At 40.7% G+C, this 25,280-nt stretch overlaps 3 protein-coding genes across 9 annotated transcripts in view; 1 reads left to right on the forward strand and 2 right to left on the reverse strand.

The window, feature by feature from the left end:
- Nucleotides 1-1,723: 1,723 nt before the first annotated feature.
- Nucleotides 1,724-10,821, reverse strand: cdkn2aip (CDKN2A interacting protein). 4 transcript variants are annotated; one of them, XM_034105704.2, is made up of 4 exons: nucleotides 10,738-10,821; nucleotides 9,822-10,071; nucleotides 9,613-9,737; nucleotides 1,724-5,193 (listed from the first exon to the last, which is right to left on the reverse strand). In XM_034105704.2, the coding sequence occupies exons 2-4, from the start codon at nucleotides 10,067-10,069 to the stop codon at nucleotides 4,658-4,660; spliced, it is 909 nt and encodes a 302-aa protein (XP_033961595.1). In that variant the 5' UTR covers nucleotides 10,070-10,071; nucleotides 10,738-10,821; the 3' UTR covers nucleotides 1,724-4,657. The 4 variants fall into 4 exon arrangements, with proteins under 4 accessions (XP_033961595.1, XP_033961601.1, XP_033961582.1 ...); XM_034105710.2 differs by having other exon boundaries at nucleotides 10,729-10,748; XM_034105691.2 differs by lacking the exon at nucleotides 10,738-10,821 and adding an exon at nucleotides 10,469-10,701.
- tubgcp4 (tubulin gamma complex component 4) lies at nucleotides 10,791-22,169 on the forward strand. The gene is made up of 18 exons (XM_034105683.2): nucleotides 10,791-10,962; nucleotides 11,711-11,839; nucleotides 11,983-12,105; nucleotides 12,187-12,240; nucleotides 12,363-12,419; nucleotides 13,625-13,704; nucleotides 17,290-17,491; nucleotides 17,586-17,757; nucleotides 17,837-17,961; nucleotides 18,269-18,319; nucleotides 18,397-18,502; nucleotides 18,993-19,100; nucleotides 19,556-19,700; nucleotides 19,804-19,981; nucleotides 20,759-20,893; nucleotides 21,001-21,117; nucleotides 21,198-21,337; nucleotides 21,463-22,169. The coding sequence occupies exons 1-18, from the start codon at nucleotides 10,885-10,887 to the stop codon at nucleotides 21,467-21,469; spliced, it is 2,007 nt and encodes a 668-aa protein (XP_033961574.1). The 5' UTR covers nucleotides 10,791-10,884; the 3' UTR covers nucleotides 21,470-22,169.
- The window catches only part of tp53bp1 (tumor protein p53 binding protein, 1), a 41,319-nt gene continuing 38,197 nt past the window's right edge, over nucleotides 22,159-25,280 (reverse strand). For all 4 annotated transcript variants that reach the window (XM_034105666.2, XM_034105673.2, XM_034105657.2 and 1 more), the window contains 5 exons: nucleotides 24,241-24,429; nucleotides 24,033-24,127; nucleotides 23,394-23,590; nucleotides 22,564-22,700; nucleotides 22,159-22,485 (listed from right to left, as the gene is read on the reverse strand). In XM_034105666.2, coding sequence (XP_033961557.1) covers nucleotides 22,289-22,485; nucleotides 22,564-22,700; nucleotides 23,394-23,590; nucleotides 24,033-24,127; nucleotides 24,241-24,429 — 815 coding nt within the window. In that variant the 3' untranslated portion in view covers nucleotides 22,159-22,288. The remainder of the gene's footprint in view (nucleotides 22,486-22,563; nucleotides 22,701-23,393; nucleotides 23,591-24,032; nucleotides 24,128-24,240; nucleotides 24,430-25,280) is intronic.

Raw genomic sequence — 25,280 nt, forward strand, 5'->3', positions numbered from 1 at the left:
GCTCCCTGAAAACAATGCAACATATGTATTTCTGTTTTTATTCCTACATTTATTTATGCTTGTATCTATTTATACTTATGACATGTTCCGACCTCTATATGAGTGAGGGTCTGAGCTCTCTTGATTCCATCGTGTCACCGGGCCCGGGTACAGGAGGGGTAATATGGTTCTTAGTATACATCCATGGGTATTATGAGCGTTGTGGTTCGACGGTTCAACCGATCTGAATCGCTTCCTGAAGCAGTCACGTGGTATCGACAGGCAGCGAGGCTTCGTTTGTCATCGGTGACGTCACTGGCCCAAAACGATACAAACCTCGGTACGTGCTTCACAAAAAGCTTCGGGGATTACTCGACACACGCTCCGAAGCCTCGGCACAATACATAACATCACTAGTGAAAACAATCAGGAAGCCTGGAATGAGAGATAACTGGGGAGTGAGAAAACAAACATAAAAATGAACCTCTCTAGCATTTCTGTCGGTGCACAACATTCATAGGCTACCATATAACTGCCACATTCGTTTTTTTAATTCCAGTTGGCAAGCTTTTATTGAGGACATATGTTTCTTTCCTTGTTACTGTGAATCATTTTTGCTTTACTTTTATTCTCCAGTAAAAAACAAAGCAATAATAGATTAAATGAAAGAGAAGGGAGTTCAGTCTCCAAGAAATCCAGTTAACATTGCTTGTCGAACAACTAAGGACCATTTTATAAGCAAGACCGTTACTTCCTTAATTACAGTGTGATATTTGTAGATTTAATGAAGGAAGTAACAGTGAATATAAATTGCAAGGGGTGTTAAAACGTTGATGGCGAATGACATCTGTTGGTCTGGTCTGGTCTGGGGGGACGTGCTGTGGTCCGGGCAGAGAGAGACTCAGGGGGGGGGTTCTGTCTCTGACAACTCAGGCTGAGTAAGTCCCTCTGGAACTCACTCCCCTAACCCATCAGAGGCTGCACCTCACCAGCTTCAAAACACTCACCTCTTCAATCTGGCTTTTAATGTGTGATTGTTTTTGTATTGCTTGATGTTAATTTGACTTCAAATATATTTATTTGTTGTTCTTTTCTTTTCACTATCTTTGTAAAGCGACTTTGAGCACCTGTAAAAGCGCTAACAAAATACATCTCTTATATTATTATTATTACTGCACCTTTAAAAGATTGCTCAAGTTGTATACAAATAGACCCGGAGACAGGTGGAGATGATGAGGGAGTGTAGAGAGGCAGGGATGAACGGATAAAGGAAGGGAGGGATGAAGGGATGTAGAGGGGAATAGGGATGAGGGGATAAAGGGCTGACAGGAAGTAGGGATGAGGGGATGAAGGGCTGACAGGAAGTAGGGATGAGGGGATGAAGGGCTGACAGGAAGTAGGGATGAGGGGATGAAGGGCTGACAGGAAGTAGGGATGAGGGGATGAAGGGCTGACAGGAAGTAGGGATGAGGGGATGAAGAGATATAGGGATGAAGGGATTTAGGGAAAGGGGATTGGAGGATGAAGGGATGTGGGTGAGGATGAAGGGATCAGGGAGGGAGTCAGGGATCCAGGGATGATTAAATGAGGGTGGTCGACGGCTGAAGGGATGAAGGTGTTTGGTTAAGGATGAGGTAGAAAAGGTAATGTATGAGAAGGGAGAGTGAGGGTGGGTTGAGAGAATGGAGACCAACAATGGCCAGATGTTTGGACCAGTTATACTTAGCAGTGATAAGAGATGGGGTTGAGGCGTGGCCGCTCCTGAACCTAAGTCAACAACTTAACTTTATTGAAAGTACCATCAAGCACAAAAAAACGCATACAATTCAAAGTAACACAAACAACCGTAAGCTACAATAAAGTTGTAGGAGTCTAAATCATAGGGTCTTGCTTACTAAGCCGTTGTTGATTATTTCTATTGTTATGATTTGTTTACATTGCACACAGTTGTAATTAGTCAATTCCTGCGATTGATACATTGGAGTGTTTTAAGGTATTTAGTCCACCTGTTGTGCTGGGCTTGTGTGGAGAGACAGAGGGTGATTTTATTCAGATACCTTGTTGACCGTATGATCTTGCTCGTATATTGTTGTTTTGCATCCTTTAATACATTGGATGGACCAAAAACTTCAGTACGGTCTTCTTGGTTGGCAACTGAATTAATTGGCTATTTAGCTGCTACAAAAGTATGATTCATTACTGCAAAGCAGGCTCCCACGAACTAACAGACAGAGTTCAATGTGTTCCAAATCAAGAAAACAGCCACAGGAAACACAAGGTGACAAATAATAATTAAAATGCACCACAACCGTGAAGCCTTTAGTTGTTTAGTTTTTGGCAAACTACTTTTTAAGTCATTAATAGTGCGGTCAATATTGTAAAAAAAACTAAAGGTCAAACTTAATCAGTTTCTTGTTTTCTTAAAGATGTGAAAAACCTCTTTCCCACTCACACTTAGAGTTCAGAATCACACATAAGCACGGCTGCCTCTATGGTGAGACCCGACACCAACTGAAAGAATTAGCATATAGTATAAATAAACAAACATGATGTGTCCACCTGCCACCACAGCTGAAGGAGACGCTTATTTGAAGCATCAGCCCCGGTTACAGATCATATCAGTGCTTGGTTCAGATTGTCTAATGAAGTGAAATGAGTCCCGGTGCAGTCATGTGAATAGAGTCTGGTGAACTGTGTCGATGAGGCTGCAGGCTTCCAGTGGATATAAACAGTAGCTCAGTTTTTACTGTGGGCGAGGACGAACACAAATGTCACACAAATCACTGAAAGTTCATAATTATTTGATTGACACTGTGCACATCTTATAAACCCTTGCTAATGAGGAACTGAGTCATCCTGTTGCCAATTGTTGCTAATGAGATATATGTGTCACATTTCAACTTATATTCAAATCATTCTTTTTCTTTAAAGAGGACCTATTAAGGTTATTTTTCAGGCTCATATTTGTATTCTGTGCCTCTCCTGTGACATGTCTCCATGCTCTAATGTTCAAAAAGCTCTTAATTTGTCTCATACAGCCTGTGCTGCAGCACCTCTTTTCTCCCTGTCTGAAACCAGAGCCCAGTCTGCTCCGATTGGTTAGCTAGCCGGCTCTGTTGTGATTGGTCAACCTGCTTAAATATGTAACTTTGGGATGTTATCCTTTGCAGTCCATTTACATGCAAATAAAACTATATAACGCACTAAAAGGTATATAAGTGACCCCTAGTGTTTATATAGTGTACTTGTCAGAATGTCCTAATGTGACATCAGATCATTCAGTATTATTGACTCACTTTCTAAAAGGCTTCTGCTATGACAGTGTTGTTTCCTGCAGGTAAAAACTAAACTTTACGCGGTTAAATTATGTTTATTTAAAATATATATAGAAACAGGACCACTGGTACAGCAACATGAGACAGTGTGGGTATTCACACATCATTGCAACCCTGTTGACAAACTAACAGACAAACTAAATCACACGTCACAGCAGCACTTTAACCCCAAACCCAGCACAACTGTACACACTGCATCAAACTGTGTTTCGATTCATTTTCTTGATTATGACACCACCATACTTTGAACATTGTGTGGGTCACAGTGTATTTTGAATCAGTGAAGAAAATTAATGAAATAAAAATTAAAGTGGTGGCTTCCAATACGTCTATGTACAGTACAATGGGTACTGAATTAGGAAGTTCTCATTAAACATACTGCAATGAAAATAAAAAAATATTCATTCAATTCCTTATAGTATAACGTTGAAAGCACATACGCAGCATGAACACACAAGTAGGACAAATTTGAATTACATTTTGGTGTCAGCAAATAACTCTACCGAGAAACTTTCCTGCCTTTTAACAACTCAAGTGTGGGTCTTTAGGAATGAGAATGTAATCAAAATGTCGTAAAAGGCAATGGTTAATGAGTGAAATTTAAAAAAGAATGTTGATGTCAGTCACTTATGGTTGAAAAATAATGAAAAAATTATAATATAATTAAGCTATTTTTATTTTTGAAACTGTTATGAAGACTAATTACAAGTCCTTCATGTTTAAAAAAAGGGTTACAGTGACTGCAATTAGTTAGTCTTTTTTGCCTTGCCAAAGTAAATCAAAAGTGTAAAAAGAGAAGTTATCGATTTGACTTTTGAGCAGTGGAGCTATAAACAAACCAAAAAAGGAAAAGAGAAAGGCCTTCCCAGGATCAAATCACCTGAACAATACCTGTCACAACAGGAGTGAACAAAGAGATATATACACGCAACTTCGAACAATAAGGCCAGAAAAGTTATGATGGGACGATCACATCAAAATAACGCAATACATTCTCCTACAATTCTAAAGAGCATCCTTTGTTTGTTATAACTCTATAACGGTTTGACTCCTGCTTTTTGCCAATATGGCTGTTTGACTTTTAAATGATGGCACATACTCCATTGCGCGCCCTTTCTTACACTGTTCACTGTCTATAAAACTGACAGCGGTTGCAAATGTTGTCAATACAGTATGACAGTGTTTTGGTGATGTAACCCGGTTTTTGTCTGACAAAGTATTGTGGATGCATTGGGAAAATGAATGTCATTCAATGCTTCCCAAGTCAAACGGTCGTGGATTCCTTCAGCAGCTCCATTCAGTAGACGTCCCATGCTTCCGACAAACTTCACAAATTCTCCGCTCTATGAAGACCCTTCTTCCAGCTGCTCGTCCTGAAAGGGGTAGCTGAGTGCGGGGGGAAAGCCCGGACTCCGAGGCTGCTCGTCCAACAACACCAAATCCTCCACATCTTTCCCATTGTATTTCCGTTTGCAGATCTTTACTGTCACCTTGCGCCCCTGAAAGACTTTTAGGGCCTCTTTGGAAGCCATGGCCTTGGCGGCGGCCTCGTCGCGCCCGTATCCTGTCCCTATGTAAACAGTCTGACAGCGAATCTCACACACATGGCCTTCTTTCTGTGTGCGCCCTGCAGGGAGGCCAGTGATGTCCTTCAGTGGCACGTACACACAGGCCATGGTCTCTTTACATGACTCCACACAGCTACGAAGTATTTCAAAATGGTCCAAGTTTGGACCGAAGCCCCCCGCGGACACCAGCTTCCACGCCACTGCCTTGTAGAGGCGGTTAAAGAAGGGCTGGTGCTCTGCTGGAGCCTGTGGAAGAGGGCCTGATTTCCTCGAGGATTTCGCTCTCTTCCCACCGCTGTCAGATTCACCCTCTGCAAAGGTGGACACAACAGGCAGGACATTGATGAGTGCCCAAAGAAAGCAAATTTAATGAGGAAAAACTATCCTGTCTTAGGTTTCTCAGGTGTGAAACAAACAAACAAACAAACAAACAAACAAACAAACCTGCATGTAGGTTATTACACTGAAACAGAAATCAACACTATGCTGGTCCATAAAAAGACAGAAACTTTTTGGGGATGCACACATTTCTTCCCACTATCCAACTTATCCATAACTTCCAAGTAGCCACCTCAATTAAAAAGACTATTCAAGGTAGCAGGATTTTAATAAATCCTCTTAACTAATGCATGAATGGCAACAAAATATAAAAATAACAGAAATTCAACAAAGTGATGTTCAAGTACGACAAAATGTATCGATGTTATTACTTTGTATTAGATGTTGTCATTTATTGTATGCATTTTTGTACATGCATCCATCAAACTATATATCATGAGGCGTAAACTATACAATTGTAAGAATATTGTAAAATAAAAAAACACCAATGTCAAAATGTTGTGGATTTATGCTTCAAATTGGTGTTTGTTGATCCTTTTTGATCGTTGCTGAGACTCCTTGTGGTGGTGCTAGATTCCATTGTGACGAGAACTATGGGCTCAGAACAGTCTCATAATACACACATGCACACAGAAGGATTCACACTTGGATTTCATGATCCGCAAAAGGATTCACACTTGTATTTCCGGATCCACACTGTGTTTTTCAATGCACACACAAATGTGTTCCGTTTCACATACAGAAAAAAGTTTTACATATGTATTTTTGATCCTACCATATTAGTTTAACGTTTAAAACCGCTGAACCTACAAACACAAACCGCTTTCTGTGCATGAATCGCTGTGCATTCGTGTGTGTTTTTTTTTTAGACTCCCCTGACGGTCAGCCGATTCGTACTTGTAATTTTTTCTATCTATAGCCAATCAGATGTCTTCTCAATTCTAAGCCAATCACATGAGCGCGCCCCCACAAGGGTAGATTTCTTGCGTTCATGACGTAAACTGGAAAACAGTCTGACCTGTTGATCCAACAAAAGGGTGTACCCCAAGGATCAACTCTGGGCCCACTTCTGTTCTCTATTTACATAAATGATTTATCTTCTTGTCTCATTAATTGTTGTACTCACCTTTATGCTGATGACACTGTCATATATACATCGAAATCAGATTTTTCACAAATTCAGATCTCTCTTCAATTGGATTTTAATATCTTACAGGACTGGCTATCACACAATAAACTACTGCTTAACAAAACAAAATCTTATACCATGGTCTTTGGTACCAGGCAGAAGCTCAAATCCAAACCTAATGTAGTAATAACATGTAAGGATGGCACTTCTCTGCATAAAGTTGATAGCTTTAAATATCTTGGTGCTAGACTCTGAACTTTCATTTAAACGACATGTAAAGCATGTAATACAAAAAGTCAATTACAGAATCGGTGTTTTACACCGCTCTCGCAATTGTTTTACGCTCAGTGTCCGAAAGTGAATTGCTTCTCAACTTATTCTTCCGATTATGGACTATTGTGATGTTGTCTACCAAATAGGGGTGCAACAACTAATCGACTTAATCGATTAAAATCGATTACCAAATTAGTTGGCAACTAATTCAGTCGTCGATTAGTTGGTGACGTCATCACATGTGTTCTACACCCCGTTAAGCTCCAACGTTATCGCTCTTTTTTATCGGTACAGGAGACATTTAAAACATATGTCATATGTATTATTGCTACATAAACATTATATCGCAGTCTTAGTGTCACCAACTGCGTTTCTAATATGCAATATGACTACAAAATGCGTCTATAATGTATTTTCGATCTTCCCAATTCAGACGAGAGATCTCTCCCCCGCCTGCTTGCGAGGGGGCGGGGCAGTTTACACACACACGCAGCTGCTACATGCATGCAACACACACACACGGAGGAGATGGCGGAGAGAACGCGCTCCGAGGTGTGGTTAAACTATAGCCGTGTCTATGTGGACAATGCTCGTTACCAAAAGTGGAATAAGAGTTTAGCATGTAAGGGCGGTAACACGAGCAATTTGTCTAAACATTTAGCAAAAGTGCGCCACATCCAGACGGAGAAATGCACCGGGTTCCACTGTCTTTCTAGCAGCTCTGTAGCCCCGTCCACGAGGAACGTTTCCACGTCAGGTGTTATGTATGCTAGCAGCAACACACAGAGTTAACTCAGTTATAAAAACATAGATTAATGATTAGAGGTAACTGAGTTATTTATTTTGTTAAAGTTTCAGCTATTCTGTTTACAGTTCTGTCATCACATTTTTTAATATGATTTGTTAAAACATTGTTGTTTCCTTTGATGTGAAATATTATGCATTTAATTAAAATAAAAAGCAATGTTAGTTTTGTTCACAATTTGTTTAGTTAGTTTACCTTATTTCTTGTCAAAAGAACCGTTAATACTATCGTTAAAAGGACCGGATCGATAAGCAGTATCGATATAAGTAGTAGTACAGTTAAAACCTTAACGATCCGAATAATCGATTAATCGTTTCATTAATCGATAGATTAATCGATTATCAAATTAGTCGTTTGTTGCAGCCCTACTACCAAAATGCATATAAATCAGATCTTGCTCCACTCAACATAGCCTACAACAGACTATGCAGATTTGTTCTTGGTTGTCCTTTCGTACACATCACTGCACAATGTATAACCAACTTAAATGGCCTTCTTTAAATGTAAGAAGACACACGCATTGGCTTCAGCTGATATTTAAATGCATTTATCTTAACTATCCCCCTTATTTACAGCAGTATTTTGTACCCTACTCGTCAAATCATCAAGTTAGACATTCTGTTCAGATTTATTTCTCTGTCCCCTCTGCAAAAAAATGTATTGGTAGAAGAGCGTTCATTTTCAAAGCCCCAACAGACTGGAATACTTTACCTGCTGCTATTAGATCTCTTGTATCATTGGGTTTATTTAAACATGCATTGTTATCTGACTTTCAACTGGTCTGTACTTGTTATTAACTGATATTGATGAAACTGATTTGCTCGACTGTCTCAAATTGTAATGATTGTGTGCATTGCTTGAATTTTACTTAACAGACTGTATGTGGTTTGTCTTGTGTGTCATGTTTTGCTTTTTGTCTATGTATGTCTGTAAGTTGTTGCTATTGTCGGGACCCCCTTGAAAACTAGATGGTGCATCTCAAGGGGTTTATCCCAATGAATAAAAATGTCTATATATGGCGAATACAGCTGCGTTATTTATGTCTGTATGAAGTTGTTGTTAGTGTGGAGGGAGCAGCTACAGGTTAGCTTAGCCTAATCGATCAGTGCACTACGAAGCCAGTGCAAGACGGTGAACCGTCAACGGGGGGGGGAGCCCCGCCGGTCATTATCGGCCGATATTCACTCTTAATAGTTTGATCGGTGCTCTCTATAAAGGCTGATCAGGAGAGCTGGATCTGATCGATATGGACATAAACGCGAGTCAAGTTTTAACGAGCTGCATGAGAAACTGACGGGCTGGCAGGAGAGAGGGAGGGAGAGAGGAAAAGAGAGGATCCGTTACTCCCGTGTTATTAGCCATATCCGGTCATAGTCCGGTAATTACCTGCTAACGGAAACTCTGCTACACAATTCTTCTTCTTCTTCTTGAAACATGACCGGTAAGTTTCAAATTTGTCCGGTAAAATTAATTCTGTTCGCGGAAACCCTGCTCCGGACAGCGCAAAATGCGTGTAGGAAGTGTTATGAACGCAATAAATCATACCCTCGTGGGGACGCGCCCATGTGATTGGCTTAGAATGAAGGAGCCATCTGATTGGCTATAGATAGAAAAAATTACAAGTACGAATCGGGTGACCGTCAGGGGAGTCTCAAAAAACCCACACACGAATGCACAGCGATCCATGCACAGAAAGCAGTTTGTGTTTGCAGGTTCAGAGGTTTTAAGCGGAAAACAAATATGTGTGGATCAAAAATACATATGTAAAACTTTTTTCTGTATTTGGATTTTATTTACATGTATATGAAACGGAACACATTTGTGTGTGCATTGAAAAACACAAGTGTGGATCCGGAAATACAAGTGTGAATCCTTTTGCTGATCATGAAATACAAGTGTAAATCCTTCTGTGTGCATGTGTGTATTATGAGACTGTTCTGAGCCCATAAGAACTGCTACTACTATTTTGACTACCCATGTATACAAATATCAGAAATACATTAAGATGAAGCTATTTATCTCTCACTTTGTATTCCTAACGAGCGAAACTGTCAAAATAATGTGTCAAAATCTGTTACCACCCGAGTTATTCCTGGTTAAATAAAAGGATTTCAGCCTCATCATTCACTGTAACTGCTAAGTAAATACAGTAGTCTGCTTTATTAAAAGTGTGTATTGCATTACCAGTTGTGGCACTCCGCTTTCCTCTGCCCTGGATTCCATCTTTTGTCGTTTTATGAACTGGGGCATCTTGGACAACTACCCCATCACCCATCTCCTTGATCTTGTCCATTACTGCCTGTGGATAGCTGAGGAATAAAAAGAACAAATCATCATCATCTGTGTGCCTCTTTCTTTGATTTCCAGAAATTATAGCTCTGCTCTCTTCTTACCAGCAGCCCAGGAAAACGTTGTTGGCCCAGACCATGGACAGAGAGAGCAGCCTGTCCAGACTGCTGCTGGGGACTCCGTGTTCCAATGTGGGGAAAGCCTCCATGTTTCTAAGTAAGAACTCTCTACGAGCTACCCACTGTTTGTTGCTCTCGGAGTAGCTCCTGAAAGTGTCGACCCATTGGGCCAGCTCGGGGTTCTGGCCCAGGTACTCTGAAACGGTGTCCTCTTCGCTCTTCTCCCCCGCCATCCCTGCAATAACAAACACTTGTTCAATTATTTGTATGGCATCTAAGTCAGTACTGATAGCGTGAGAGAGGCTAACAAGTTAAACCCGTTTTTAGAATACTTGTTATATTGATGTACCTAATAGTTTTTAGAACGCATACAGCTTGTGTTTAGTTGCTAACTTGCCAGGCAACGTTATTAGCCACATTAAGCTAACCAGTTGATGTTTTACAGAGTGCGACTGACAAACCGACTTTAGCAACAAAGCCAAAAGGCTATTTAGCTAAGTAAAAATAGCTTTTACAGAAGCCACGTTGATAATTACAACATTGTATCAACCTTAACAATATTAAAATGACGTGCTATCCATATCTTTTACACCCTGTATGAAGTACTAATTTAACCTGTAACTACGACATACCAAGCTCTCTCCGTTGTGATGTGCTGCTAGCTTCCTAGTTCCTACATGACCGACTGATGACGCAAGATTGACTACCACGCTGAATTTCTTTAGCTAGAGGAACTTCATTACCCAGAAGCGCAGTGCTAGCTACAGGTGCTAACGTTTGTTACAATTGTTAACATGGTTGACGTCTCATAGTACGATAACAACTATTAATAGATAACTTTTGATAGATTTTGAAATTAAATTAAAAGGTGAGCGAAAGAGAAAGGACGTACTGTAGTTACCTCTGTTGGCTAGCAACCAGCCTGTGTCCCATGATGCTTTGCGTCGAAACGTAGCCAACCTGCGACAGACAGCTCGGGCGGCGGTTTGTTTTGGATGAGATGCTCACTGCTGCATGTTCTACGTTTATCAATTAAAGGTGAATTAACATGATTCACGAGCTGTTGCTGGCGTTGAGTGGGTACCCGGGGACCATTTTCACATGGAACAAACGAACGGGTTTGCAGGTAAAGCTAAAACACGGAAACATGCAGCTCTTTATCAAAACAGCGCCTCTGATATGCCATTTACATGCTAGCTAGCTGTACATCTACTTTGCTGAAAGCACAAGTAGAGCCTACTTATCTGCTCTGTTGTGGCTTTACACAGTACCACTGACCAGTTTATTTGGAATTCTATATATTTTCACTGTATATTACTTCTTACTGCAATTGCTGAACATGTATCCTGTGTTGAATACAGTTGTATCTTATCCTGTCGTACCCTACGTGTATATATACACACACATATATATATACACACACACACATATATATATATATATATATATGTGTGTGTGTGTATATATATATATAGCAAAGTTAATCTAACCTTTATTTTACGGACTGAGGGAGGGAAGCAAAACTGAGAGAACATGCCAACTTTACACAGACAGTGAGATAACAGTGCTAACCTCTGCACTGTCATGTCACACTGTATAGATAGATGGATAGTTAGATGGATAGATAGATAAATGGATAGATAGATAGCACAACGAGCTAATCTTTCTTATAAAGAAAAGGCATGTGGATATATCTATTCAGAACAAGGTTCAAGCATGCAAGCCTCGTTTATACAGCACTGTAAAACTGGCATGCTACAGGGTTAAACAGGTCTATATGTAGAGAAAAAGTGTTCGGCATTGTGCATCACTGTAACTGTATTAGAGGCTCACAATGTTTATTTTTTACATGAACCCCTTTGTTCCACCCACAGGTGTCCCAGGACCTGCCCTTCCTTCACCCCAGTGAGACCAGTGTCCTCAACCGGCTCTCTAAACTGGGCTCAGATTACATACGCTTCACAGAGTTCATAGAACTACATACCGGCCATGTGCATCAACAGGTACAACATTTAAGATAGTTAGCTTGCTAAAGCTAAACGTTCAGTTTGTGAAAGAGTCCCTAAGCCCTCCCTATCTAAACTGTCTTTCTCTTTTAAAATGTTTTAAAAATCTAATGGGTTTTTCTCAACATTTATTTCTTTAGGAACATCACACGAACCAGCCCAACCAGACGGGACTTCATGGCATTTACTTGCGGGCTTTCTGTACGGGGCTGGACTCCATCCTGCAGCCGTACAGACAGGCCCTGCTGGACCTCGAGCAGGAGGTAAAATGATGACATACAGCAACAAGAACACATGTTGGAGCATGTGACGTGATGCTCATTCGACCTGTGTATGTGTTTCAGTTCCTTGGAGATCCACATCTGACAATATCTCATGTGAATTACAAGCTCGATCAGGTAAAGCATAAATACACTTTAAAACGGTCTTTTTTTTTCATTACAAATATACTAAACACACTTTCAGTGGAAAGTTATTCCACATTCAACATATGTTTGTCTAACACTCTACTTTCTTAAAGTTCCAGTTGCTGTTTCCCTCTGTGATGGTGGTGGTGGAGACTATAAAATCACAGAAGGTAAGTGTTGTTTTATAAAAGCATTTTATCAGGAAATGTGAACTCAGGGCAGCGTGCATGCCCATGATGAAAAGAGGCCAAATTGCTCAACTGAAAAAGGTTAGGACAGGCCTCCACTTCACCATAACCGCAAAGAATAAAGAATATTAACTTAACAAAGATGTTGGGTTTGTGTGTTACCAACACAGCCCTGGTTGAACTACAGACCAGTGGTCTTGATGCACACTAGCACTGATTTGATCACATCTTATTTTGCCCAACATTTCAGAAATTGGCCAAACTTGCTGAACAATTTGAAAAAATACTATTGTTTTACGGTGCAGCTCATGTCTCTGTACATTTTCTTTAGACTAAATGAACAAAGAGACTGATAGAAACTAGGGATGCCAGCGATTATTCGAATATTCGCTACAGTCTCCATAATCGAATATTATTTTAAAAAATCGATTTTATTTATATATATATATATATATTTTTTCTGGCTTAGTTTCAACCAAAATATATATAAATATATATATGCTAATAATAGTAATAGTATTAATAATTGTAAATGGTCATTGGTCACACCACCAGTTTGTTTTACTGTAAACTTGGAGGAAGCCTGCGTGCAGAGCAGACTGCTGCTGCAGCACGCTACACACCGACCCCGCTCCCACTCTCCCTCACATGTGCGACTAAAGATGAACAAAGCGGCAGGTAAAAAGAGTTCCTCCTCGTGGAACTACTTCGAACTTACAAGTCCAAAGGAAGTTAAATGCAAGCTCTGCGAAAAGACGTTGGTCTATCACAGCTCAACCTCAACAATGCGTTGGCATTTGAGTGCGAAGCACGCCAAAGAGGTTACAGAGAAAGACGCAGCACAGCTGGCCATTACCAACTTCACCTCAAGGCCACGTCGTTGTGATGAGATGCTTGTTTGTTGTTTGTACTGTTAAACATGTTCCAGTAAAGAAAACAACGGAATTCCTTTTTTTTTTTTTTTTTCTCTCGCGGGGTCGGTCGGTCGAATAATCGATTATTATTCGCCAGGGCTGCCGAATAATCGATTTTGATCATGGTCAGTTTCTGGCAACCCTAATAGAAACATGATGTTTAAACTGGGACGGCACTAAGGGGAGTTTCTCAAATGAAAAGAACACTTGACTTATCTATATTAACATATACAGCTATGCTCTGTTCTCTTTGACTTTGGTGTGTCACTTTAGATCCACGGCTGTCAGATCCTGGAGACGGTGTACAAGCACAGCTGTGGGGGGCTCCCTCCTGTACGCATGGCCCTAGAAAAGTAAGTAAGATTACCTTAGGACGAGAGTTGGGTGTAACGCGTTACTGTAATAATATTACTTTTGTCGGTAACGGAGTAGTGTAACGCGTTACTTTTATAATTCAGTAATCACACTACAGTTACTAACATTGCCCCGACACGCGTTACTTCGTTACTTTTATAAAATAATCACACTCACTGACAGACAAGAGGGGTTTCCGCCGCAGGTTTATATACATGTAGGCCTATGTAATCTGCGCGACTTGCGAGACCACATCTCCACGTGCAGTGCTGCATAAACATGGCTGAGTCTTTTCAGCTGTAAACTCCCTCAACGGCCGCTCGCTCTCTTTTGTTGATCGCCCTCTCACGGGTGAACAGTTCAATGTCCCGCTTCATTGTAGGAATTCTGCCATGTCTCTACCACTTTAGTTTGACCATCTCTGTTATGGAATATTAATAAATAAGTAATTAGATACCTTACCGTTACTGCGCTCATAAAGAATGATAAGAATAATGCGTCTTGAACTGGTTTCATTAATTAGTGTCTTGACGTTTCACAGACTGTTAGCTTGTTGTGGTAGGCTGGTAGCCTATTTTAGAGCATATACAAAGAAAGATTTGTGTTATGTCTTCCTTAATGCAATAGTAATTGGGGGTGCAAGTGGAGTCTCGCAGAGGCAAAACTGTGGCGCGCTTACACTGTAGGTGCGCCGCAGTCTGCGTGATCTGCCTGTAGGTAGGGGCGGGCCGGCCCTGCGAGTAAAGTAACGAGTAAAGTAACGAGTTACTTTATGTAGAGAGTAACGAAGTAGTGTAATATATTACTTTTTTTAAAAGTAATATGTAATAAGTAATATATTACTTTTCTTTAGTAACGACCCCATCTCTGCTTAGGACACACTTTCATTCATGTTTGAAAGCTAGGGGAAGGGTCATCTATATACCTCATGTTCCTTTTTATACTATTACTGTTAAATCCGTTTACTCAATTTCTATTGCATACTATACTATGACTTTTAAATTAGGTTTTCAAGACATGCTATCATTCAATTCTTACTACTTTGTAATACTAGGACCTCTTTAATTACAAGTCATATGACGTACTATAACTTTAAAGGTGGGGTAGGTAAGTTTGAGAAACCGGCTCGAGATACACTTTTTGTTATATTCCATGGAATGCTCTTAACATCCCGATAGCAATGAATAACAAAAAATACATAAAAAAATGTCATCTGTGGAAGCCGTAATACTGTAAAAAGCACGACCATTGCCGATTGCCGCCCTGTCTGTCAGCCTTCCATCTCGTGCACGCACAAATGTATCTCGTGCCCTCATTGGGCGTGCCGTAATTGGGCGTGCATTGCGCGTTCATGTGTGTTAGTGCACTGGAGCCGGTTTCTGAAACTTACCTACCCCACCTTTAAAATGGCATACTTTAAATATTTAATTTCTTTACATTTTTATTTAATTTATTTACATTTTATGGAAATACTGTACTATGACTCTTCGAATGATATTTTATGGCTTCTTTTAGTAGCATATAAAGAAATACTTGTATTAGTGATCAGGGCTCGACAGTAACGGTTGCCAGGTTGCCATTGGCAACCATTCAGAAAAAATGTCAGCCACTTCTTGGCCAGTTTTTAACATAAAGAAATAAGGACAGCAAACAGCAAAATGTGCACCCCAAAATAGATAAATGTTAAATATTTGTTGTATTAAGAGTGATATTTAATTATTGTTGTGACCAGTCGGAACCTGATACTTAAGTTGCACGTGCATTGGTGTGATTACGGAGCCAGAAAGCGATGCACGTTTACTCGCGTGGGTGGTGCGCCGTGTGTTTGTTTTACAAAAGATGGCGAAGCAAATTATGTTGTTTAACTGTGCGGTAAAAAGTTCAGCCAACCCGTCAACATTTCAAACGAATGTTCAAAGTGATTCAACTGATAAAGCGCAAGATGAACCCGACCGAAAGCAAAGAGGAAATGTACGGAGCCCCCTCGGGGACATGAAGAAGAAAAAGAAAAAAATAATGTTTTGCGAGATCTCGCAAAACCCCTTTGCAATACTTTTCATTTAGTACTTCCTGGTCAGTTCGGCTGCTACGGCAACACAGAAACCACAACAATGGAGTGGTTAATCGATTTTACTTTGAGCTTGGCCTTAAATATAAAGATATAACATCAGTGCTTGGCAATAGGCACGGGTTTCACACATACTGTATATATAAAGGGTTTCACATAAGTGAAGACACCTCAAGAGAACACTCGGAGCGAGGGGACATGCACGTTCCTCTGAGCTGAGTTATTGACAGATTCGAATTTCGCGGATCAATAACTCATGAACATAACGTTGTAAAAATACAAACAACATGACTTTACAATCATAGCAAGGTAGACAACGAGCTACAGAGTCGTTTTTATCAGAACAGTTCGATACGCGCCGTCATCCGAGCTAAACATCAAGAATTGGTCACAATCTGCAGCTGGAGGAGGGAGAGGAGTGCTTAGGGACCGTCTACAAACTGCAACAGGGTTTTGCGAGATCTCGCCTTTTTTTTTTTTTTTCAAAGAATTTTTTTTTTCTTCTCCATGTCCCCTAGGGGGCTCCGTAGAAATGTGTAAAGTCTTGGGAGGCGAAATATATATGTACATTCTGCTCCGGTAAAAGTTCCTTCAAAAATAAGAGTCCCAATCTTATTACCACTTATTACTAAATAAAAGTGCTAAACGAAACTTTACCATAGGAAAATATTGGCATACAAATATAATCACTTTTATAAAAAGGTAACACATTTTAAATATAGTTAGACATATTAAAGGTCATTTACAGCATTAATAATTAATATCTAATTCTTAACTGTCAATGGTTTTCATTTATTTAACATTAGAAATGTAATAGTCTGGCCAATGACAGAACCACAATCAAGACTTCAATGCTGAAGGGCCAGTGGATCTATGGTGGGGGTCAGCACAAAGGTCAAGAAAACCCACATTTGAAAGGAAGACAACGGATGACCAAGAAACTAGTGACTTGCTCAATTCATTTGTGAGGGATCTGTGAAGAACATGACAACAGCTGCAGTCCTGGTATTTAGTATACCAGCAATTGAGGGTGGACAAGTTTACTACCACTTTAGTTTCAACTAATTGTGTTAATTACTTATTGTAAAGCATTTGAACATTATTTTGTGTCACATTTTCATTATTAAGGTGATGTATAACTGTATAGTATCTTAATTATTTAAAATATAAGGTGACTAAAAATGACAACCGTATTTTCAGTTTTGGCAACCAAAAGCTGATGCCTGGTTGCCAACCTGGCAACCAGTTTTAAAAGTTAGCATTGAGCCCTGGTGATGAGTGTAAGTGATATAAAGACACTAAATAACCCTGTTGAAATAGATCATTATTTTAGATGATGATTTAGTGCGTGGTGGGTTGGCAGAGACATATAACCAAGGTGATAACTGGAAGAAGCTTAAATAGTGAGGTGTCAAGATTTCAAAAGTAAAGTGTGTCATGATTTTATTTCTGCTTTTCATTAAAAAAAAAAATGCTATTTTCTGAAACCTAAAACATGAGTTTTTACATGGTGCAGGATTCTTGCTGTGTGCCACGGGGTGATGTACAAGCAGCTGGCAGCGTGGATGCTGCACGGTTTGCTGCTGGACCAGAGCGAGGAGTTCTTCGTGAAGCAGGGGCCCAGTGCAGGGGGGGCTGCTGCCAACCAGGAGGAGGAGGAGGAGGACCTAGGGCTGGGGGGCCTGAGTGGGAAACAGCTGCGAGAACTACAGGACCTGGTGAGAACTACAACCAGACACACAAGATCACACCCATCATCAGTATGTGTTTCAAACAGACTCCTGACTCTGTGCTTCTGTGTGGGGGGGGCAGAGGCTGATCGAGGAGGAGAACATGCTGGCTCCGTCCCTGCAGCAGTTCTCCCTGCGGACAGAGATGCTGCCGTCCTACATCCCCATCAGAGTGGCTGAGAAGATCCTCTTCGTTGGAGAGTCCGTCCAGATGTTTGAAAACCACAACCACAGCCAGAGCCCCTCGAGAGCCGGTAGTGTATTTTGCTGTGATCCAAGTGACATCTTGTACTTTAGCAAAGTCACTTTTCAATATTGTTTTGTGTATTTCAGGCTCCATACTGAAGCACCAGGAGGACTTGTTTGCTGCCGGGCTGCACAGACTCAAACAGCAGCCTCTGTTCAGCCTGGTGGATTTTGAAAATTTGATTGATCACATCAGGAGCACAGTCGCAGAGGTGAGCTCACACACAAATGATTCAATGAAACAATACATTCAACAAATCAAAGTACATGTAGGCCTGTGTGGCTCATAGAGTGCTGACTCATCTATTATTCATTGTTTTAATACCGTTCAAATTGTGCTTGTTGGGGATTTTGTCAACATGTCATCATGAGTTACATTTGTGGTATTTCAACCGATCTTTCCAGTCAAAGTTCAGTAAATACCGGCTAGCACAAACTCAGCTTTTAACTTGATAACACTCCAAAAAGCCCCCACTCTCAATGTGACGAGATGAATTCCTCTCTCCCTGTCCCCCGCAGCACCTCTGGACGCTGATGGTGGAGGAGTCGGACCTGCTCGAACAGCTCAAGGTCCGTATGGATCTCAGTCTGTCTGAATTCTAAATCAGAGATGAATCAACGATGGTAACTTCTTTTTTCTCTTGCAGATTATAAAAGACTTCTACCTGCTGGGTCGTGGCGAGCTCTACCAGGTGTTCATCGACCTGGCGCAGCACATGCTGAAGACCCCCCCCACAGCCGTCACTGAGCACGGTAATCTGACACGCAGACTAGAACAATACATTTACACCTGCAACAACCACAGATATTTATAGATAAAACTGTTTAAGTGTATCCATCCAACGTCATAATGTCACATATCGGGAAATTAATGTATTATAATATAGTTAGGTAATAAGGACGGAGGCAGTTGCGTCAAACTACTTAAATAAGCAGCATTGGGGTATTATTTACCCCATTTGGGATGTAGAGATTGTTGTTTGGGTATACTATATAATGACTGATGTTATGTAACTTGGAGAATTAACATAGTTTAAAATGTATCAAGTGATGCTTCCTTTTAATACGTTTTCAGATCAGTGTTGCAAATCTACAGGTTTACATGTGTTTAGAAATCAGTAAAAGCAGAGAGCTTTTTTTTTTTATTCAAATGATTTTGTGTCCTATTCAGAACTTATTCTGATATCAGTTGTCAGAAGAAAAACTGTGTTCATTTTGAGGCTTTGTGTGTTCTGCTCCACAGATGTAAACGTGGCGTTCCAGCAGGCGGCTCACAAGGTGCTGCTGGACGACGACAACCTGCTGCCGCTGCTGCACCTCACCGTGGACTACCAGGGCAAGGACAGCAAAGGTGCGCTGCTGAATGAACTACTGTATTCATTTGACTTTAGGACCATGCTCTTCTTCATTAAGTGTTTAGCGCCATCCAGTGGTGTTATCCTCAAACTGAAGCAGAATTAAGAGTCAATTGAAATACATTTAACCGGCAACTATTTGAATCAGTTCACTTATTTTCTAAGCAAAAATGCATCAAATCTTCCATTTCTCAAATGTGATGGTTTTCTGCTTCTCGAATGTAATGTATGGACAAAACTCTAAATCAGTTACTTGTAAAAACCTAATTGCCAGATAAATGAATGATGGCCCGGCTCTGTTTGAATCATGAGCTCAAGGGAAATGAGTCTGCAATGAACCAAAAGCTTCAGATCAGTTGCACTCATTAGAGAACCAAACCGAAGCCTCTCTCCACACAGTGGGAGGTGATCCGACTCATTTAGTGAGTGGTGATTCTGGTTGTCTTTTCAGAGGCGACAGGCCCCAGAGATAGCGCCACTCCTCCTCAAGACACGTCCCCCCGGGAGGTCCCCCCCACAGGGTGGGCGGCTCTCGGCCTCATCTACAAGGTCCAGTGGCCGCTGCACATCCTCTTCACCCCCGCTATCTTGGAGAAGTGTGTACTCATTAGGCTCCACTCTGTAGCATTCATTTGAATACGTGTGTTTGTTTAGAGCACAGCCTGTGAACTCCCTCTCCCTCCTCCTCTCTGGGGTCAGGTACAACGTTGTGTTCAGGTACCTGCTGAGTGTGCGCAGGGTGCAGTCTCAGCTGCAGCACTGCTGGGCCCTCCAGATGCAGAGGAAGCACCTGAAGTCCAACCAGACCACCGCCGTGAAGTGGAGACTGCGCAACCACATGGCCTTCCTCATCGACAACCTGCAGTACTACCTGCAGGTAACCACGCTGGGAGAGGGGCAGCAGGGGCACATGCAGACATATTGACTACCTATAAATCTAAGTTTATTTTTAAACAATACGATTCTTTAAGCACCTTCTGAACTATATTTCAAAACGATTACTGGTATCATTTTTGTTCACCTTTCTCAAGTTATATAATAGTTTAGGTTCATGAACTTTAATACAGACTGCATGGTTGCAATACAGAGTCACGTGGTGGGTGTTTCAAAAGAATGATAAAAAAGTCTTACTATTGTGTGTCGTAAGAAATTATAAAACAGTCAAACATGTCGTAAATAATGATTAAAATAGTCTTACTATTGTGTGGAGAAAAAATTAAATGTAAAAAAAAAGTGATACTATAGTATCACTTTTTTTTTTACATTTAATTTTTGTATGTTGTCAAAAATATGTTATAAAAATGTATTTAAAAAAATAAGTAATATTATAGTGTTCTTAAAAATATGATAAAGTCATTTTAGAATGTTGTCAAAAGTTATTTAAAAAAGTCATAAAGTAAGTTGTACAAAAATGATAAAAAGTCAATCTATACTTTGTGGTAAAAATCACATTATTTTAAAATGAAACTAAAGTGTGTACGCATATCTTTATTAATCTTAAGAAAATATTTCTTGTGCATGTTCTTGATGTATGCATCTGCTCCCAGTCGTCACTTCACTTCATGTTAAGTTAGCAGCATGTGAGCCCGTCTGATGGCAGCATTGCATTAGCTGAATACATTCTGTAACTTCATCTCCTTGTTTCTGTCTCCAGGTGGACGTGCTGGAGTCTCAGTTCTCTCAGCTGCTGCAGCTCATCAACTCCACCCGAGACTTTGAGAGCATCCGATTGGCCCATGACCACTTCCTCAGCAACCTGCTCGCCCAGTCTTTCATCCTGCTGAAGCCGGTATAAAAACATGGCTAACTTGTGTTGGAAATTAACCGTCTGCCTAAATACATACATTTTTCAGACTAATAGCGTTTTCATAAAGTCCTCCATGCTTGTGCCCTCAGGTGTTCCACTGTCTGAACGAGATCCTGGAGCTGTGCCAGAGCTTCTGCTCGCTGGTCAGTCAGAGCGTGGCGTCTCTGGACGAGAGGGGGAGCGCTCAGCTGGACATCCTGGTCAAGGTGCAGTCTCCTATCTCCTCATTGGTGTGATGCTGGAACATAAAGCTATACTCTGTAACACTGCCATGTTTTAATTTCAGGGCTTCAGACGGCAGTCCTCCTTGCTGTTTAAAATCCTCTCCAGTGTGAGGAACCATCAGATAAACTCAGATCTGGCTCAGCTGTTGCTGCGACTGGACTACAACAAATACTACACCCAAGCTGGGGGCACTCTGGGCAGGTAGGATATGGAAGGGTTGTCTTTTCAGCTTAAACTTTTACTTAGTTTCCAGCTGCAGATATTACACATACCCAACTCTCTTGAGACAACTAATGTAATGATTTTCTAAATGTCTTTCTTTTCAGTATTTAGGAAGAGCACAGGGTTAAGAATCGCCCATCAGTCCTGCCTATTGGACTACTTGAACAGAATACTGTTACTATGGAATGCCTGTTTAAAGTATTAGCTCACCCAAAATATAAAATCATATATTCCTTACTGACCTGTGAAGATATGTAGCCATGCAGACAGATGTTTTGTTTTCAGATGCACAATGTGAACAGATTTCCGAGGGACTATTTCTTTGGTGGAAAGTAGTTCCAGTGACAACTGGTGAGTTTTGTGGATTAAACACAATAATCTAATAGGCTTAGTGTGATTGAGTTTAACACTTGATTATATTAAACAATCCAATCCTGGATTAAGAACTATTTAGTTGCTATTGTTACATTACCTGCTTTATATTTAGCATACAAATATAATATATACCAAAATGTTGAAGGATTCCTTTAGAATACTTTCCTGTGATAGTGTCATGAAAACTGACATAAACCTGCTTTAAAACCAAATTACTTAAATTATAATAACCCTGGCATATCTTAAACATCATTTTGTAAAGACAAGCTCCTGTTAAAAATGTAAAATCAAATGTTTCCTGATTTGAGCAACACCTCAGCTGATATCGCTTTGGGTGATCTGACTCTGAGCTCATTATCCTTGTATAAACTGTAAATATGAAACCATGTGTACCGTTTTCTGCAGAGAAAATAAACTCCAATGGATTAAAATGAAACCACAAGGTCACTGTTTTAATGTCCCATAAAAACAGACAGGAGAAACTTATATACAGCAGAGGCATGCAATGGATCTAATGCTGAACATTTATCATGGTCCAAGGCATTTAACATGTGATTAGGAGGAGGAAGAGGAAGAGTAGTCATGGTGATACTGAGGCTTGCTGTGGAAACCCATGCGCTCCCCGCGGATGACGCTCTGGATGATCCACTCGGGGGACACCAGCGGGACTTCCTGTGATGTCACGTTTTTCTCCACCAATGGCGGGCAGGCACTGTCTGTCACCACGAGGTCGTACTTGCCCGCAGGAATGTCTACAGAGCGAGGGAAGAACAAACTGTTAGAAAAAGAGTGAAGTTAAATTGAACACACATGTAAAGTTGAGAGTCTACCTGAGCCGTCCTTGTCCGCCTGGAAGTGTCGGACAGACGAACCTCCCCCCATGGTGATCAGCTGCGCCCAAAGCTCCACCGGCTTCTCAAACACCAGAAGGACCCGCAGGGCTTTGAACGGGCTGCAGCGCGGATGCCTGATCGGAGAGAAAAGAGTTCTCGAGTCCACTTTTGGCATCATGTAATAGTTTCAGATACGTTTCAAATTCTTATAAAAAAGTATAGGTAACTTCAAGAAAGATAAGAAAAAAATAACAGAACAATTCCAATCTGAGATTTAATATAACACAGATTACAAATCAGTCGTACGTACAAAGTTAACTTTAAGAGTATTCTTATTTTTTAAGCAATGCTGCATGTCATTGAGGTCATGTATGTTTGATTGTAGGCACTTTTAACACTGGTATTGCTTATTTTACTTAACATCTGGATTTCTTACTCCACTGTTGCAGTTTATTATAGTTTTTTAGAACTAAATTATAAACATTGAAATGTTTCTTTTCTTTATTTTGCATACCCTTAATCGTCCCACAGAGGGTACATTTACATTCTGCATTTTACCCATCCTAGTGTTAGGGGCACGCGGGGAGCAGTGTAGGATAATGAAGGATGTAGTCCATCAAAGTCTTTTAAACTGGTTATAGATCATTAATAACTGAGTAACGGATAGGACAACAGGCAAGAAGACCTTTAACCCTCCAGCTTTATCATTTTCATCTTTGAGGAAAGCAAAAGATCCTTCTGTAACTAGAATGCTTAAACAACCCTATATCATTTCTACCGAATCCATCTAGTGTAACCCAAAGAATAAATCATGCTGATCCCCTCACCACTCCACTACGGCCTCGTCGGGCCCCGCTCCGGCGGGCAGCAGGTAGTTCCTGTAGTTGAGCAGCTTGTTCTCTTTGCAGCAGTCTCTCACCCAGATGTGCGACACACTCGGCACACCGCTGGCCAAACACAGCAGGTACTTCCTGGTGCGGCAGTGCTGGTCTGCAATCAGCAGGCTCTGATAGGCTGCCTTACACTGCAGAGGGGACAGGAAGGAGAACATGGACAGAGTGTTAAATACCTTAGCAGGAGCTGTGATTATATTTATCATCTTAGTACTCAAGAATATAATTGCATAAGATCACACCTTAAATAACACGTATACAGAGCTTTATCAGTGGAGAGTATAACAATTTGAATAATACATATATTTATTAGACTGTTAGAAAATATATGAAGAGCAATGTTTCACAAAATAACCAGAAATGAATCATCTTAAAACACCGTGTGTCACATGCTTGCACATAATGAGTGACATTTGGAAAATAGAGAACAATATCTGCTACCATTTGTTATTCGAGTCAAAGCTGCAGATGACCAATTTTAGCAAAATAATAATGTATGGCTATAAAATACTGGAGGCATTCTTACACATTTTTTAGGAAGTTTGATAGTTGAGTTGTTTTCAGAGCACTTACTTGTTCTTCATTGAAGTCTGGCAGGACGAAGCCCCCCCCCGCCTGCAGCTGAGACTCTGTGTAAGCTTTGTTATACGGACCCGGCTCCACGTAATCTGTTAAAAAGAAAAAGTGAATTTTTGATAACCAAGAACCAGTACAGGTCGGGAAGCATCAGTCGACTCCACACGCTGCAGTTGTATTGTGTGATGATACGGTCCTGCCTCACCGTCCTCATTGTCGCTGGCGCTCTTGTTGGTCAGCCGGTCGATCTCGGACGAGGCGGTCAGCATGAAGGCGAAACCCATAAAGAGGGTGGTGTTCTTGGGCAGGGGGCCGTGAGTATCAGCCACGTCACCAGCCTGACCGGGGAGATCTGTGCCGCTGCCGGAGGTGTTACACACCCCCACCCGCTGAGCTGGAGAGGAAACACACGTTTCAGACGAGGAAGGAGAAAAATGCCAAAGTATCAGAAAAATAAATAAATGTTGTGACTCTCAAATGTCTTCTTAAAAAACATTCTCCCTTTTGTTTAATCTTTAACTGCTAATTATTTCAGATTTCCACAAAAAATATGTTGCTGTTGCTGCAAATCAGAGCTGCTCCAGGCAACGCTTATCTGCAGCACTGCATAAAACGATTTTTTTTCCCATAAATTGGCTGAACTGAATTGTTCAGCCTGAAATATATAACCTGGCTTTGTTAAAAAACACCTGTGACTTTTAAAGGGGATTGCCCACAGTATTGAGTATGTAAGTCGCTTTGGATAAAAGCGTCTAACAAGTGACATGTAATGTTAAAGAGATGCACCCTTTGTCTCCCTCCACCGTGAACCAAACCCATCGTAACACTGCTGCATGTTATTATTACCAGGCGGCTCTCAGCAGCAGGCAGCGGACAGCAGAGGGCGACACGGACTGCCCTGAGAGTCTCAGCTTGGCTCAGTACAGAAATCACACATTACTGACCCCATACACAAGAACATCTAAGAGCTGACCAGGATCATTAACTGTAATAACATTCTTAGAAGTTCAGACAGATAAAAGGTTAAAAAGTGGCCAAAGGCTTCACATTTCATTAAGTACAATAAAAAAAAATAAAATTCTATAATCGTTAAAATGCGTCTAAAACATTTAAAAACTGCAATTACACTTCAAATGTGCAAACAGACACAATATAAAATCTGACTAGGATATCACATTATTTAAAAAATCTAAAACGTTGATGTAAGCGGTCCGATAGATATCATAAAAACACTGAAATCCACAT

This window comes from Pseudochaenichthys georgianus, chromosome 3 (genome assembly GCF_902827115.2).
Source record: "Pseudochaenichthys georgianus chromosome 3, fPseGeo1.2, whole genome shotgun sequence".
Taxonomy (NCBI): Eukaryota; Metazoa; Chordata; class Actinopteri; order Perciformes; family Channichthyidae; genus Pseudochaenichthys; species Pseudochaenichthys georgianus.